At 41.2% G+C, this 15686-nt stretch overlaps 1 protein-coding gene across 2 annotated transcripts in view; it reads right to left on the bottom strand.

Annotated features, from left to right (window-relative positions):
- Positions 1 to 15686, bottom strand: part of ccdc62 (coiled-coil domain containing 62) — a 53715-nt gene that overhangs the window by 34525 nt on the left and 3504 nt on the right. For both annotated transcript variants that reach the window (XM_080208350.1, XM_080208351.1), the window contains exons 2-8: positions 10502 to 10595; positions 10327 to 10367; positions 9039 to 9197; positions 4850 to 5042; positions 2459 to 2625; positions 2259 to 2360; positions 691 to 862 (exon numbers count right to left, since the gene is read on the bottom strand). In XM_080208350.1, the coding sequence (XP_080064476.1) occupies positions 691 to 862; positions 2259 to 2360; positions 2459 to 2625; positions 4850 to 5042; positions 9039 to 9197; positions 10327 to 10367; positions 10502 to 10595 (928 nt within the window). The remainder of the gene's footprint in view (positions 1 to 690; positions 863 to 2258; positions 2361 to 2458; positions 2626 to 4849; positions 5043 to 9038; positions 9198 to 10326; positions 10368 to 10501; positions 10596 to 15686) is intronic.

Raw genomic sequence — 15686 nt, 5'->3', positions numbered from 1 at the left:
TAGTGCATCTTAAATGCTCTCACCTCTTTAGTCAAACGATCTTATGGTTGTCAGCTGCACTGCAGGATCAAAGTACAATGCCAGCACTGAGGGATGTTGCATTGTCAGACATGCCATATTTTGTTTGAGGCATTAATTAAACCAAGGTTGCATCTGATTTCAAAGTTCAAACTGATTGCCACATTATAAGTGATTTATTGACTGTAAAATACTTTAGAAGGATTGAGATATTGAAGTTAATATAAAGCGCACCCAAGTTATTTTCCTTTATTAAATTTGTGGGGGTTTTTTTTAACTCCAAAACATTGAGGGAGCATTTGTCTGCTCTATGAGCTGGATTTTTCTTACCTGTGCTGGTAGCAAAAGGACCAACTTTTCACCCTTTCACTTAAGACGACAAACATCATTTAGGTTCTTATGGGCGTGTGCGCCTCCCGCCTTGATTTACCTGAATCAGCTACACTCAGCTCATCCAATTTTCCCAGGCACAGAAACATAGACATTTGCTCCAATGTTTTCATGGAGTACACAGTGTCAGAGTTGAGCAATGATCAACATTACTGCATTGTGACTGGCTTGTGATTTAACACTGCATCAGATAATCAACTATAAGAACCAAATTGTTCTCGTCCATAGCAAATACATTTTTATTTAAAACATTCAATATTTCAATGGTAACCCACAGCCTACCTTTAAGCTTGCAGATTTCATGTCTTAGTTTCTTTGAATGTTGTTTGCAGTCATGCACTTCTTTTCTGGTATTTGTTTCATTTAGCCTGGCTTCTCGCAGCGCACCCTCTAAGGTTTTAAACCTAGCTGTAAGATCCACAATATGATTGGTGGCTTCAACCATATCCTTGTCCTAAACATAAGGTAACAAAACCCATAGTTATTGTGGCATAAAAAGTGATTCTTAGAAAGTGAAACCTAAATTTGATACAAGGTATGTCTTCATTCAGATGTTTCTATCCTCTAATACAGAGGTGCAATTTAGAGTTAACATAAACACATCAGAGCCAGAATCACAAGCCATATTTGGGTGTAGAATAATAGGGTGCATCATAGATCTTTTAACAGAACAACCATACCAAGACATTGTTAAATAAGATTAGAAATAAGAACTGGTCAATAATGTATTTGCTTAAGTTATCTAAAATCTAAGGTTAATTAGCGAATACATTGGGGAAAATTTTCTAATCCCACCTGCTACAGGGACCATCACAAGTGAAACGGAAAATTTGATGGACTATTTAAATGTTCATTGACCTCGGGCGGGAATTCCTGGTTGTGGGGTGGACATGTCTGGAAAATCTCATCCATAATGTCAGATATAGAAAACTTCAGTATTTTTCCTTCAAGAGCTACTGGCTTTAATAGTATCTAACCATGGTTAGAGTCAGGACCAGAACCCAGGCTACATCATGAAGCCAGACTAGACCCCAACAATTTTTTCTATTTTGGCATTAATGTGAGGATAGAATGCTTTGTTCCAGAAATAATTCCACTAACAAATTAGGAGCCTTTTATAATAAGGCAAATTTAATTTAAATACACAGTTTAAATATAACTCAAACAAATGGGGTAGCTTAACCATCAACAGGTGAACAACATTTAAAATTACTTTCTACCTTATGACAGTTCCAGTCCCACATAAGCCCCATCCATTCATGCATAGGTCCAAACTGCTTTCAAGTAAACACAGTTAACAAATCCAGGCATACTTACTCTAAATGATATTAATGGTCTTGAGGCTTTCAGAGAGATTTTGTGGTGAGTTCTCAGGAATAGCCTGCACTTGACTCTGACTTCAGCAAACCTGTAACAAACTCCTTTGTTTTTCCCTGCTATAGACCTCACTCCTCCCATCACCATTCCTGATGGATAACTCACTGCCCTTTCAATCAATCTAATCAAAAGCCCCAGGGGAAATCTCCATCTATGAATAAAAATCTATTAGCTCTATCCAAAGTAAACACCACATGGCTAAAATGAGTAATTATCCTGCTTTCCCAGCACCCCAGTTGCATTCCTGTCAGACATTCCGACTGTCGGTAGAATAAAACTAAATTTTTAAACGTTCCCCTTAAACATAAAAAAAATCAATTGCACTACTATTATCACACCATCACATTCCAACTGGCATATATACATCTGAACTGTATCATAAATGGAAAGATCCACTTTCAGCTAGAGTTCAGAGAACATTTGCCAAGTATTCACTAAGCACTTGTTCATCTTCTGTAACATAATTCTAATACCTTTAATTCCAGCATTGTAGTGAGCTCCTGTTCACGTGCCTGTAACTGTCCCACCTGGGCTGAAAGTTCCAGCATGGAGGAATTCAGGCTTTTGTTCCTATCCTGGTTGAGACAAACAGAATCCAAACATATAATAAATAAGGTAATTGACAAGGCAGAAATAGTAATACGAACTACAATTTTGTTATTGGCACTCCTACCTCTAACTCTTCACAGTTACTAGCTGAGTCTGCTGCTTTTTCAGACATTTCCTTCAGCCGTTGCTGGGTACTGGTGAGTGTTTTCAGACAATCAGATTGCTGAGATTCCAAAATCTTTTGTTGTGCACCTAATGATCTAATGATCTCATTCCTGTTTCGCAGTTCATCTAGTAAAATACAATGTTGCCAACTGATTATATAGCAACTATGTAAAAACTAGATCATTCATTCATCTGAAATCCCTTTGCACATTTCCAATCAGTAGATAATGGTTTGCATTAATCCAGCAAAATGTGGTTTTATTCAACTGTGTTTTAGAACAATTAATGCACACATTTATTCTTCTTCACCATCTTTTTCCTCTGAAAAGCAGCAATCTATGCTGGGTTGGTGATAATAACATCACTGTACCTCAACTGAGAAGTGGCTAAGCAATTTGTGATTAGCTCATCACAATAAATTATATACAAGATCTTTCTTCAGACAAAAATCTAAGTTATGGCACTTGCAAGGCTTAATTATGGAAAGTTATGTTCTTCCCACTCTTCATTCATGAAAGCACAAACTAACACTTGACTGTAATTTCTCAGATATCAAGATATATATTCCCTTGTACATGTATGTATTCAAGAGGCGGCTAGACATACTTGGGGCAAATGGGATCAAAAGTTATGAGGAAAAAGCAGGATTAGGCTATTAAGTTGGACAATCAGCCATGATAAAAAAAATGGTGGAGATGGCTTAAAGGGCCAAATGGCCTCCTCCTGCTCCTATCTTCTACATCTCTCTCTCACGTTAGTGATTCTTGATTAATCAACATCTAGTTCCGGATGAGGAGAAATTTCCTCCAATTAAATACTGGGAGTACCAAAGCCATTGACTTCAGTGCTCACCACAAACTCTATTCCCCAACCAATGGATCCATCCCTCTTCCTTGACAGTCTGAGGTGCAGACCATTCACAACCATGACGTTATGGCTGACCGTGAGCTTCTAATAACACAGCCACACCATCCTCAAGAGAGCATACGCCCACCTTTGTAATACTGCCTGACTCCACTTGTTCCAGACTGTATTTAAGAACATAAGAACATAAGAAATAGGAGCAGGAGTAGGCCATCTAGCCCTTCGAGCCTGCCCCGCCATTCAATAAGATCATGGCTGATCTGTCGTGGCTCAGTTCCACTTTCCCGCCCTCTCCCCATAACCCTTAATCCCTTCTCTTATCAAAAACCCATCAACCCGCTTCTTAAAAATATTTAGCGAGGCAGCCTCCACCACTTCAACGGGCAGAGAATTCCAGAGATTCACCACCCTTTGAGTGAAGAAGTTCCTCCTCAACTCCGTTCTAAACCGCCTCCCCTTTATCTTGAGGCTGTGCCCCCTAGTCCTACTGTCTTTTTTGAGCGGGAAGAGTCTCTCCACCTCTATCCTATCCATCCCATTCATCATCTTATACGTCTCAATGAGATCTCCCCTCATTCTTCTAATTTGCTGCTGAAACCCTTAACCATACATTTGTTCCCGCTGGACTCGATTACCTCAATGCTTTCCTGGTTAGCCTTCCATAATCCCTCCATAAATTTAAGCTCATCCGAAACTATGGTGCCTGTATCCTACCTTGCACCAACTAGCATTCACTCATCACTCACGTCTGGTAGCTAACATAGCTCCAGGTCCAGTATGCCCTGATCTTAGTATTTTCACCTTATTTTCAAATCCTGCCAGGCTTTAAGCCCTAGCTCTGTAACTTTGCCAGTCCTACAACTCAAAATTTTTGCATTCCTTTAATTCTGGTCTCTTGCACATTCTCGATTTTAATTGCTCCATTGCTGGCAGACCTGCCTTTGGCTGCCTAAGCACTAAATCTGGAATCATCTTCCTGCATTTCTTGGTCCTCCTATTTCCTTTCCTCCTTTAAGACACTCTTGATTACCTATGTCGCTGATCACATCGTCCTATCTCGTTACGAGGATCAGTGTTAAATTCTGCTCTTGCGAAATGCCTTGGGATGGTTTACTAAACCAAACGCACTGTACAAGTACAGCTTGCTGTTGAATAAATCCTGCTATTGTTTATGAAATAGAAGTGCGACCTACAACATTCCCACTGACAAAAAAAAGTGAATCCAAGAAAAGAATTCTGCTAATTCATCCAGAATAGCACACTTGTCACACTTGTCAGGGCTGTAGTCACCAATCAAAATAAAATGTGAATCATTTACTTTATTAGTCATGGTTCAAAAATGATTCTGATAAAATATTGTATATGGCACATGGCTCTAAAGCCAAGGCCTTATCATAATCTTGGGACAGAGAGTAAACTGTTGGCATTTTGCTTTTGTGGTTAAGCCATCTAGATCTATTGCAATTTTTTTTCAAACAATACTAACGTTCCAGTTTAGCACATCTCTCTTCCAGGCTGAGTATGCGCAGGCGATCCTCCTCCCATGCCAGAAGCTGTTTTTGGTGTGCAGCTACCATTTCATTCAACTCTTTGTCCCGATCTTTCAGTTCTGCAACAAGCAGCTGTAATTCATTGCGTTGTTTCTGAATAGTGCCATTTTCCAGATCTATGTTTGTGTTCTGGGATTTAAAAAAAAGTCATAAGAAATTTGAACTAATATTTGGTGGATATCACCAACTGTAACACAGTAATTTGATAAAGTCAAGATATAATAGCAGCAGAATATGTAATTTCTACCACTAATCAGGGCTGTAGTCACCAATCAAAATAAAATGTGAATCATTTACTTTATTAGACATGGTTCAAAAATGATTCTGATAAAATATTGTATATGGCACATGGCTCTAAAGCCAAAACTGTTGATGATTTCCATCCACAAGATCAAGATTTTATTTATTTTTGAAACTCATTTCACTTTTTCCCCCTATTATTTCTGAGCCAATTTTCATTCCAAATTAATCCATTATTAAACTAGCAGCAAAAATTGGAAAGGAGACAAAATCTGGTGTCACAGGATACTGTGTGTATTTACATAAGTCTTCATTCTAACTGGACAAGATGAAGTGGGGCAGTCCCAAAATTGAAATCTTTCATTTAATACTCCCAGCTTTATTCCTGTTAACATAGTTTCAGGGGCAAGCTATTCAGTCCCTCGAGCCAATTCTGTCATTTGTTTACATCATGGTTAATCTGCAGCTCAACTCCATATATGTCGTTGATTCTTATCATAGAATCCCTACAGTACAGAAGGAGGCCAGTCAGCTCATCAAGTCCATATCAACCACAATCCCACCCAGGCCCTATTCCAGAAGCTCCATGTATTTACCGTGCTAATCCCCCTGACACTGAAGAACAATTTAGCATAGCCAATCAATGTAATTCGCACATCTTTGGACTGTGGGCAGAAACTGGAGCACACAGAGGAAACCCGTGCAGACACCAGGAGAAAGTGCAAACTCCACACAATTACCCGATGCCGGAATTGAACCTTGGACCCTGGTGCTAACCACGTTGCCATCCCTTATCCCTTCATATACTTATCTAATAAAGAACTGTCGATCTCAAGTCTAGAAAATTTCAAGTTCCAGTTTCCGCTACCCTTTATTCAAAAAATTGCTTCCCAATTTCACTCTTTTAAATAGTTTTCTTTTAATTTTAAGATATTGTCCTCTTATTTTGGATTCGTTACCAGAGGAAATAGTTCTGTCTATACCCTATCCTTGTACCGCTTTAGCTTCATGACAACCCTGATCTCTCAATATCACAATCAGGAGATCCATGGACATCAGGTTATTGCATCCATTGCTAATTCTTAAATGTATCCATTGTATTTCCACTGTCTAATCACCCTAATGTCTTTTCATTCCATTGCAGTACTGGATATTTTCATCAATATTGCTGCTCAACTTTCCTTCTTTCTTATGATCCTATGGTCTGGAATGTTTAGTTCCCAGTTATGCTCAGGTTATAGCCAGCTGTCTGTAATGGGTACTATATTGTATCCCTCAAGCTGAATTTGCACATCTAAGTCTTCATGTGGTTCAGTGTTGAATTTTGTTTGATAACTGTTCCGGTGAAGCACCCTAGGATGCTTTATTACGTTAAAGCCATTAAATAAATGAAAATAGTTGTTGAAATATGGATTTCCCCTCTAATTAATTTAAATCTTTCCTTACTGGCCTATTTATGTTTTGCACAAGGATATGGGTGCCTCTCCAGGTTAGGTGAAGGTTATTCCATTGCATTGCTGCCTTCAGTCCAAAAGGTGGCTCAAGTATTCAGCAATTCAATAAGACCTTAAAATGCTCTCTTTTTTCTTAATTCATCTTCTCAGCCACACTTTGACAATGATATTTGTTCCATCGCTGTCTGGTCCAGCAAATGGGCGCTGGGAATAATCTAGAGATTAGTACCCTAGAAGTTCATCATCTTAATCTGGAATTTAGCTTTTTAAATGAAATCCCTCTGTACGATCTCATAACTGACTCCAGTTCAGGTAAATGGTTTCCACAAGAACTGGCTGCACACCCATTCCCTTCACCGTGCCCTACATATGCAGCAGCAATCTGCAACAAGTCTATCTACCTGTGACTACAGAATCATCCACAATCAACACTCACCTATTTATCCCACCTGTATTATTCCCACCAGGGTAACGATTATCTATTTAGTGCCTTGTAGTCTATCGTTCATGATTATCCTCCTCTTCACCTCAGTTCAGGCCACATCCCTGGTGTCTAAATAGCCAGTAGACAAATCAAGTCCTACCAATGACCTGCTCTCCACATTTACCTGTCACCTCCAGCCCTGAGCGCTGATAGTCAGCCAGCCAGCCTCCCCTGCCTGCTTTTCTACTCCTCAAGGGTGATCAATGTCTCCTCCAGAAAACACTCTCTCCTCCCAAAGATTAGCTTTTTTTTTGTCATTTAATTATTTCTGCCTTCTACCCTTTCACAGATCTTCTCTTTTGTTTTTTCCACCATCTAGTCTCCTGACTTTTCCCATGCTTATAACTTGAAATGTCTTTAACATCATAGAATCTCTACAGTACAGAAGAGGCCATTTGGTCCATTGAGTCTGTACTGACAACAATCCCACCCAAGCCCTATCCCTGTAACATCATTTATCCTGTTGATACCCCTGACACTAAGGGTCAATTTTAGTATGGCCAATCGAACCACCCAGAGGAAACCTACACAGAAACAGGGAGAACGTGCAAACTTCACACAGACAGTCACTCAAGCCGGGAATCAAACCCAAGTCCTTCGTGTTGTAACGATAACTTGAGTTTTTGAGCTTTGACAAAAGGTCATCCACCTCTCACAACAAACACTGCCTGACCTGATTGAAATAAACAGAAAATGCTGGAAACAATTTCCAATGCTTTGCTTTTATTTTAATATCAATTCATCTGTTTAAAAATAGGGCTCAAGCAAGTTATCTTTATTAAATTATTTCTATCCTACAATGAATGAATAAATTCATTTATCATTTTTACTTAACATGCCAAACTTTGCACGTGTGCTGCCAATTTGACTTATTTGTGCATGTTTATGGTTTAAAATGATCTCCTCACAAAGCTGGTGGACACTAACACTTCATGCTGCCTTACAGTCTACGCAACAAGAAACGGAGCAAACGTTTCTGTCAGAGCAACATTCTAACTGAGCAGAGCTGCATAGGGAAATATCAAATATCATGCTAGAAACCTCCTATAAAGAGGAAAGGAGAAAAAAAATCAGCTAACAGACAATGATCACTGAGGAATCTTGTGGTGTGCGAGCTAACAATCTGTACAACCTGTAGGTTAAGGCAAGTCATCTGACTCCCACCTGGTTAAGGATCTTTGACAACAGGAAGAAGACAAAGTATTCAAATACCTTTATTGTCTATTCGGATTTCTAGTAGAATTAAACTATTGCTTTACATTAAACTATTACACCCAAAAATATTATGGACAAGTCCTAGAAGTGGATAATGGTGAATTTTAGTATTTACCGCTTCAGTACTTGTGTCCATTCACTGAAATTATTTGGTATCCAAGGAAGCAGAGGCCTTGGGGATAGGGGCAGAAAGAGCTGTGCAAGCCAAGAGTGGGGGTGGGGAAGGTGTAGAGTTGTGACTGTAGGAGGCTGTTTAAATTGCAGGGTTTTAAATACAAAAAGCAACTAGGTTTCCAGTAGCTTTTTTGGAAACAAGAATCAGACCTTAGAAAATCAATCTGCTTGGCTACGCCCAAGCAAAATGGGAAGATTTAAAGGGGCCTCTTGCAGCTGTTGATCTTTGGCTGAAGCTCATGACAGACATTACGGCATCAGAGTTCACACTCCAAAATTCAGTTTGGGAAGCCCTGCTCTAAGAATTGGGTCGACATCTAGCAAGGCATTCGCATCTGATGGGAAGATCTCGGATTTCACCTAGCCTGTTCTCCTGGTCAGGAGTTGCAAGCCAGGCTTATGGCCTTATGGCTCACACAAAAGCACATGCTTGGTTGGACAAAAAGCAGCGGGAAAAATTTGGGTTTCCTCATGTACCTGCTTGCAACAGAAGAGAGACAGAAAAATATACACCAGTTTAGGATTGGCTCAGCTCAAACCCCAGAGATAATTACTCACATTTTTTGTGGAGCCATTCAATATGGGAACTGGCTGACTAGCTTTTGTGGGACAGCTTTTAAATCTTCCTGCATTTGTCGTGGCAAAATCTTGCATTTTCCCAAAGTTCAGCTTTGAATCCCCTATAGATTTTGAACAGCTATCATTCTCTAGGGAAGGCTGAGAAGATAATCAAAAAATCAAATGTTACTCTTACAGAAGTTGCAATTAGCACCATACATGTCATTCATTTCCCTACACACACCTTAGCCTTTTTTTAAGCCATTCAGCCAGGCTCTAGCTCTGAGGTTTCACACAGTGCATTTCTCCCCCAAGTGTGTCAGGACATGGATAACACCAGCAGGCCACTGCTTTACATGTGAAGAAGACCCATGCCTGCCTATAGAGGGAACCTTGGTTGCTCAGAAAGTTGGCAATGATTAAATGGTATTGAGCATGACAATAAGTCAACTTGGCCTAATTTTAACCCCTCCCACTCACCACATAAGCTGGGAAATGGGGTTTAAAGCAAGGCCACTGAGGGAGGTAGGGAAAGTACAGGTAATGTCACCTTGGACTGCCAACTGTTTCAGAGAATCCTTATGTGTGTGTGTTGTAGTGGAGAATTTCTTGTTTTCCAAGCTGTGATAGTAAAACTTAACAAAGTTTGCTTTGAAAAAGCAACTAGCTTTTACTATCACAAAACTGCATGCAGTATATGGCAGAATCTTGGAAACAAAGAGCAATCCTTACAAACTGCTGATTTATCCCAAGACCGCACCAACTACAAGAATCAATTCAATAGTTATACCTTTTTCTTATCAGCTTATATGACTTCAGGAATTCAATTAGTAATACAAGCAGTAATACGTCGTTAATTGTATTATGATCCGGTGACCTCCGAGACCCCTCTGTCTCATCAATAATATCATTATATTGTCCTTTGAAGGAACAGACAGGTTCCGTGATCTCTGACCATATCTTGTTTTCTGATGTAACAGAAGGTTCTGTGACTCTGATCTGATCTTATTTTGCATATGTAGTCCCAGGGTATGTGGAGTCAACCTTATCAAGACAGACTGAGGTCAGGCATTTGGCCTTCTCAGGTTTTGTTCATGCCTTAGATTATGCAGAGTCAGTTTTCCTTTGTACCAAATACTTGACCAATTTTTCCATTCATTCATACAATATCACAGGTAGTCAGTTGGCATTTCAATTTTATCCGCAGGCAAATCCTTAAAAAGGAAAGGCCTGGGACAAAGGTATAAACAAGCTAAATGGTTAAGTTTCTGTTAAATTTCTTCCTTACCTTAGATTTTGGAGTGCTGTGCCACTGTTCAAGGTGATTTTCTGAAAGAGAGTTTAAACACAATCCATTAACACCTGCAGGAATCAAAGCCCAGTAAAATCCACTCAATGCTCTGGAAACAATCACCCATGACTTTTCAGGTTAAGGAGCCATCATTAAAAAGCATGCACAACACCTGAAGCGGAACTTGATGCATTTACTGGATTCTTAGGGTTAATAACAGATGTGTCTCCCGAAGGTTGGCTCGCTTCCATTTCAACTCCTGGTACCTACATTTCAATGAAACAAAAGATACGTAAATCACATGCATTCTTCTTTAAATGCAACAACAATGTTATGCTGATTGATAACAAAGACCAGTAAACAACTAACTAGAGGCCTCCACATATATCCCCATCTTCAATGATGGAGCAGCTCAGCACATCAGTACAAAAGATAAAGCTGAAGCACTTGCTACAATCTTTAGCCAGAGATGTCAAGTGGATGATCCATCCTCCTCCTCCTCCTAAGGTCCCCACGATCATAGATGTCAGTCTTCAGCCAATTCGATTCACTCTATGTGACAGACAGCAATGGCAGAAAACTGTAAAGTCTATGGATCCTGACAACATTCCAACAATTGCGCTGAAGACTTATGTTCCAGCACTCGCACCCCACTAGAACAGCTTTACTGGCATCTACCCAGCAATATGAAAAATTGCTCAACGCCTTGACACAAAAAGCAGGATTTGTCAGCCCACTGGCCCCAATTGATCAACATCCTGTTGCAATTGGAGATAACTTTCTTCACTGTCCACTATGCCACCATTCTTGGTGTCATCTGCAAACTTACTAACCATGCCTCCTATATTCTCATCCAAATCATTAATATAAATGACAAATAACAGTGGGCCCTGCACTGATCCTGATAGAGATTTATAAAATGTTGAGAGGAATAGATAGGGTGGATTCTCGGAGGCTATTTCCCAGGGCTGAAATGGTCGCTACGAGAGGACACAGGTTTAAGGTGCTGGGAAGCAAGTACAGAGGAGATGTTAGGGGAAAGTTTTTCACTCAGAGGGTGGTGAGTGAGTGGAATCGGCTGCTGTCGGTGGTGGTAGAGGCAAACTCACCGGGGTCTTTTAAAAGACTTCTGGATGAGTATATGGGATCTAATGGCATTGGAAGTTACAGATAGTTCTATGGCTTGGTAGGTATAGATGTGATCGGCACAACTTGTGGGCCGAAGGGCCTGTTTGTGCTGTAGTGTTCTATGTTCTATGTTCTATGTAAATCCAACCAGGTCAATTACTACCCCATCAGCCTACTCTTGGTCATCAGCAAAATCAGAAGGTGTCATCAACAGTGCTATCAAGTGGCACTTACACAGGAATAACCTGCTCATTGACAATCAGTTTGGGTTCCACCAGGATCACTCAGGTCCTGAACTACTTGGTTCAAACAGGGACAAAAGAGCTGAACTCCAGAGGTCAAGTGAGAGTAACTACCTTTGACATCAAGGCAGCATTTTACTGAGTTTGACATCAAGGAGCCCTAACAAAGCTGAATCAATCAGGGGGAAAACTCTCTGCTGGATGGAGCCATGCCTAGCACAAAGGAATGAAAATAGTTATGACCCTCAGCCCTGAGACATCACTACAGGAGTTGTCAGGAGAGTGCCCTAGGCCCAACCATCTTCACCTGTTTCAATGACCTCCTTTCCATCAGAAATGGGGATGTTGTTCAGCACCAACGACAACTCATCAGATCTGGAAGCAGTCTATGTCCAAATGTAGCAAGACCTGGACAATATTCTGACTTGGGCTCAAAGGTGAAAAGTAACCACACAAGTGCCAGACAATGACCAAATCCAATGACAGAATCTAACCATCGCCTCTTGATATTCAATGCCAACGCTGAATCCTCAACTATAAACATCCTGGGAGTTACCTATGCACAGAAGCAGAACTGGACTAGTCATATAAATAGTGTGGCTACATGAGCAGGTTAAAGGCAGGGAATTCTGAGGAAAGTAACTCACCTCCTGACTCCCCAAAGCCTGTCCACCATCCACAAGGCACAAGTTAGGGGTGTGATGGAACTTGCCTGGATAAGCGTAGCTCCAAAAACACTCAAGACGCTGGATATAATCCAGGACAAAGCTTCCTGTTTGATTAACACCTCACCCAACACCTTTAACATTCACTCACTCCATCATTGATGAGTAGGAATATAGGAAGAAAAATAGGCCATTCAGCCCATCGAGCCTGCTGCATAAATCAAGTAAATCATGGCTGATCATCTACTTCAACACCATTTCTCATGCTTTCTCCATATCTCCTGGTGTCTTGACTCCTTCTCCATCTGCGTTGCCAATTTCAGCGATCTATGTACCTGTACACCAGATCCCTTTGCCTGTCAATACTCTTAAGGCTTCTGCCATTAACTGTATTTTTTCCATCTGTATCAGACCTTGCAAAATGCATTATCTCACATTTGTCCAAATTAAACGTCATCAGCCATCTCTCTGCCCAAGTCTCTAACCAATCTATGTCCTGCTGCATCTTCTGACGGTCTTCATTGCTATCCTTAATTCCAGGAACCTTTGTACCTTTGTGTTGTCCGCAAACTTACTAATCAAACTAGTTACATTTTTCTCCAAATCATTTATTTGCGTTACAAACAGCAAAGGTCCTAATACTGATTCCTAAGGAACACCACTTGTCAAAGGCCTCCATTCAGAAATGCACCTTTCCACTGCTACCCTTTGTCTTCTATGACCAAGCCAGTTCTGTATCCATCCTGCCAGCTCACCTGTGATCCTGTGTGAATTCACCTCCTGTTTCAGTCTGCCACGAGGGACTTTGTCAAAGGCCTTACTGAAGCCCATGTAGACAATATCCACTGCCCTCCCATCTTCAATCATCTTTGTCACTTCCTTGTAAAACTCGATCACAAAGAACAAAGAACAACCCAGCACGGGAAACAGGCCCTTCGGCCCAACGAGCCCGCGCCGCCGCATCTTCCTACACCTACCCTGCTCTGTGTGTATGTGAGTGGAACCCCTAATGTAGTCAGGTTCAGGGGAGAATACTGTCAATTTGGTACACCAATCAGCCTAAGAGCACATCTTTGGGGTGTGGGAGGGAACCCACGCAACCACAGGGAGAATGCGCAAACTCCCACAGACACAGGCCCAAATCCATGTATCTGCACAGCTAGCAGTGATAGTCACTGAGCTGTTATGGCGCCCGTCTGCTGGTCCAGGATTAAGCACACACAACGATACAAAGTACTAGGCCACTCCCGGAACCTCCAAGAGCAGCCCACGCACGACCCACCGATCACGTTAGTGAGAGACGACCTCCCCTTCACACCGTGTAAGAGTGAGGTCAACCTCATTCTTCAAAACTCAGGGACCATCGACCCAGTCCTCTTATTGTCTCCTACTAAGACAATCTCACCATCCCAGGGATTAATCTGGCAAAGCTCTGTTGCATTACCTCTATGGCATGTGTATCCATCGTTCAGTAAGGGGGCCAAAACTGTACACAACACTCCAGGTGCATTTCTAAGATTCTATATAAGTGCAGCAAGATATCTTTAGTCATATATGCAAATCCTCTTGCAATGAAATCTAATTGCTTGCTACACCCGCTTGCTAACTTTCAGCAACTCACACAGGTCTCTTTGGACAACCACACTTCCCAACGTCTCATCATTTAAGAAATATTCTGCCTGTTTTTTTTAAACAACTGCACATTTATTCACATTATATTATAACTGTCATGTTCTCACGCATTCACTTAAGCCTGTACAAGTCCTCTTGAAGCCCCTCGTATCCTCACAGCATACATTCTGATCCAGTTTGGCCTCTTTTAAGGTCAAACCAAGTAAACAAACTCAAGTTAAATCAGGACAAAATAAAAGGAGCATCAGAGGGCTGAAGAAATTTGGCATATCAATTTGACTCCCACCAATTTTTACAGATGCATCACAGAAAGCATCCTTTGTGGCTGTATCACAGCTTGGTATGACTCCTGCTCTGACCAAGACCACAAGAAGCAGCAAAGGTCTGTGAACATAGATAGCCCAGTCCATCACACAAACCATCCATTGACTCCCTGCTGCCTTGAGAAAGCAGCTAGCATATTCAAGGACCCCAGACATACTCTCTTCCACTTCTTCCATCAGGAAAAAAGTACAAAAGTCTGAAAACACATAACAGCTGACTCAAGAGCAGGTTCCTCCTTGCTGCCATCAGACTTTTTATTGGTCCCATCATATATGGAGCTGATCTTTCTCTTCACTCTATCTATAAAAACAGCACTATATTTTCTGCACCCTATCCTACTCTTCTCCTCTTTGTATTCTATGAATGGTATATTTTGTCTGTATAGTGAGCGGGGAACAATACTTTTCACTGTAACCGATGCATGTGACAACAATAAATCAAATCAAATCACGGATTGTTTGTGTGATGGACCAAGCTGTGATACAGCCACAAAGGATGCTTTCTATGATGCATCTGTAAAAACGGGCAATAAATGATGGTCTAGCCAGCAACATACACATCCTGTAAAAAAAAATAAACATTGCTCTGCACCTTTACGCAATGGGAACTGTTTCTCATCCACTACTTCTTACTCAACTATGTGGTGCAACTTCTGCGGTTTCAGCAGAGCACAAGGCAGTGCTCATTCCCCTGTTCTGTTAGGGATTACCCTCAGCAGACATCCTCTGGGTTTTGCACCCCATGAGGGTCCCATTAAAGACTGCCTCAGCTGCACACGGCCAAATGTACCTATAAATTAGATCAGGCAGTGTGGTTAGCTATAATCCCTTCCCTGCTGGTTAACTGTTTACAAATACACGTATCCTTACAGAGATAATCTGCAGCTGATTACTTGGAAATTATATAACTGGCCCAGGTCAGATGACAGATAAAGGACCATAACTTCCTCAGAGTGGCAATCAGCGTGGGATTACCACACTATATCCACTTGCCTGCATTAAATTTCTGCAATGCCTCTTGCTCGACCCTCCTGACTCAGGCCAAGCAAGATTCAGGCAGCACAGTGCTTGGCTCCAGCGTTGCAGTCTAAAAGTGGACCAAAGGAGGACACGTCCCCTTTTTTACAGCAGTAGCTGTCATAAAGCAGGGGAAATTAAAGGTCTCATTGAAAATAACAGGCCAGGAAAGTGGTATTTTCTAAGATATGTGGATGGGATATTTGGGCTGACGAGCAAGCAATAAAATTGTTCGGGGGAATTTAGTGCTTATTGCTGCGTGAATTCTGACCTGGGAATTTTTGAGAGGGAAACCCTAGCACAGGTGGGGTGGTCCCAAATCTGACACCAGGGTGCCTGGAGGTTACAGG

Source organism: Carcharhinus amblyrhynchos, chromosome 20, assembly GCF_965287045.1.
Source record: "Carcharhinus amblyrhynchos chromosome 20, sCarAmb.v2.hapA, whole genome shotgun sequence".
Classification (NCBI taxonomy): domain Eukaryota; kingdom Metazoa; phylum Chordata; class Chondrichthyes; order Carcharhiniformes; family Carcharhinidae; genus Carcharhinus; species Carcharhinus amblyrhynchos.
Note: the sequence above shows the minus strand (reverse complement) of the source record. Positions and strands in the feature narration are given on the sequence as shown.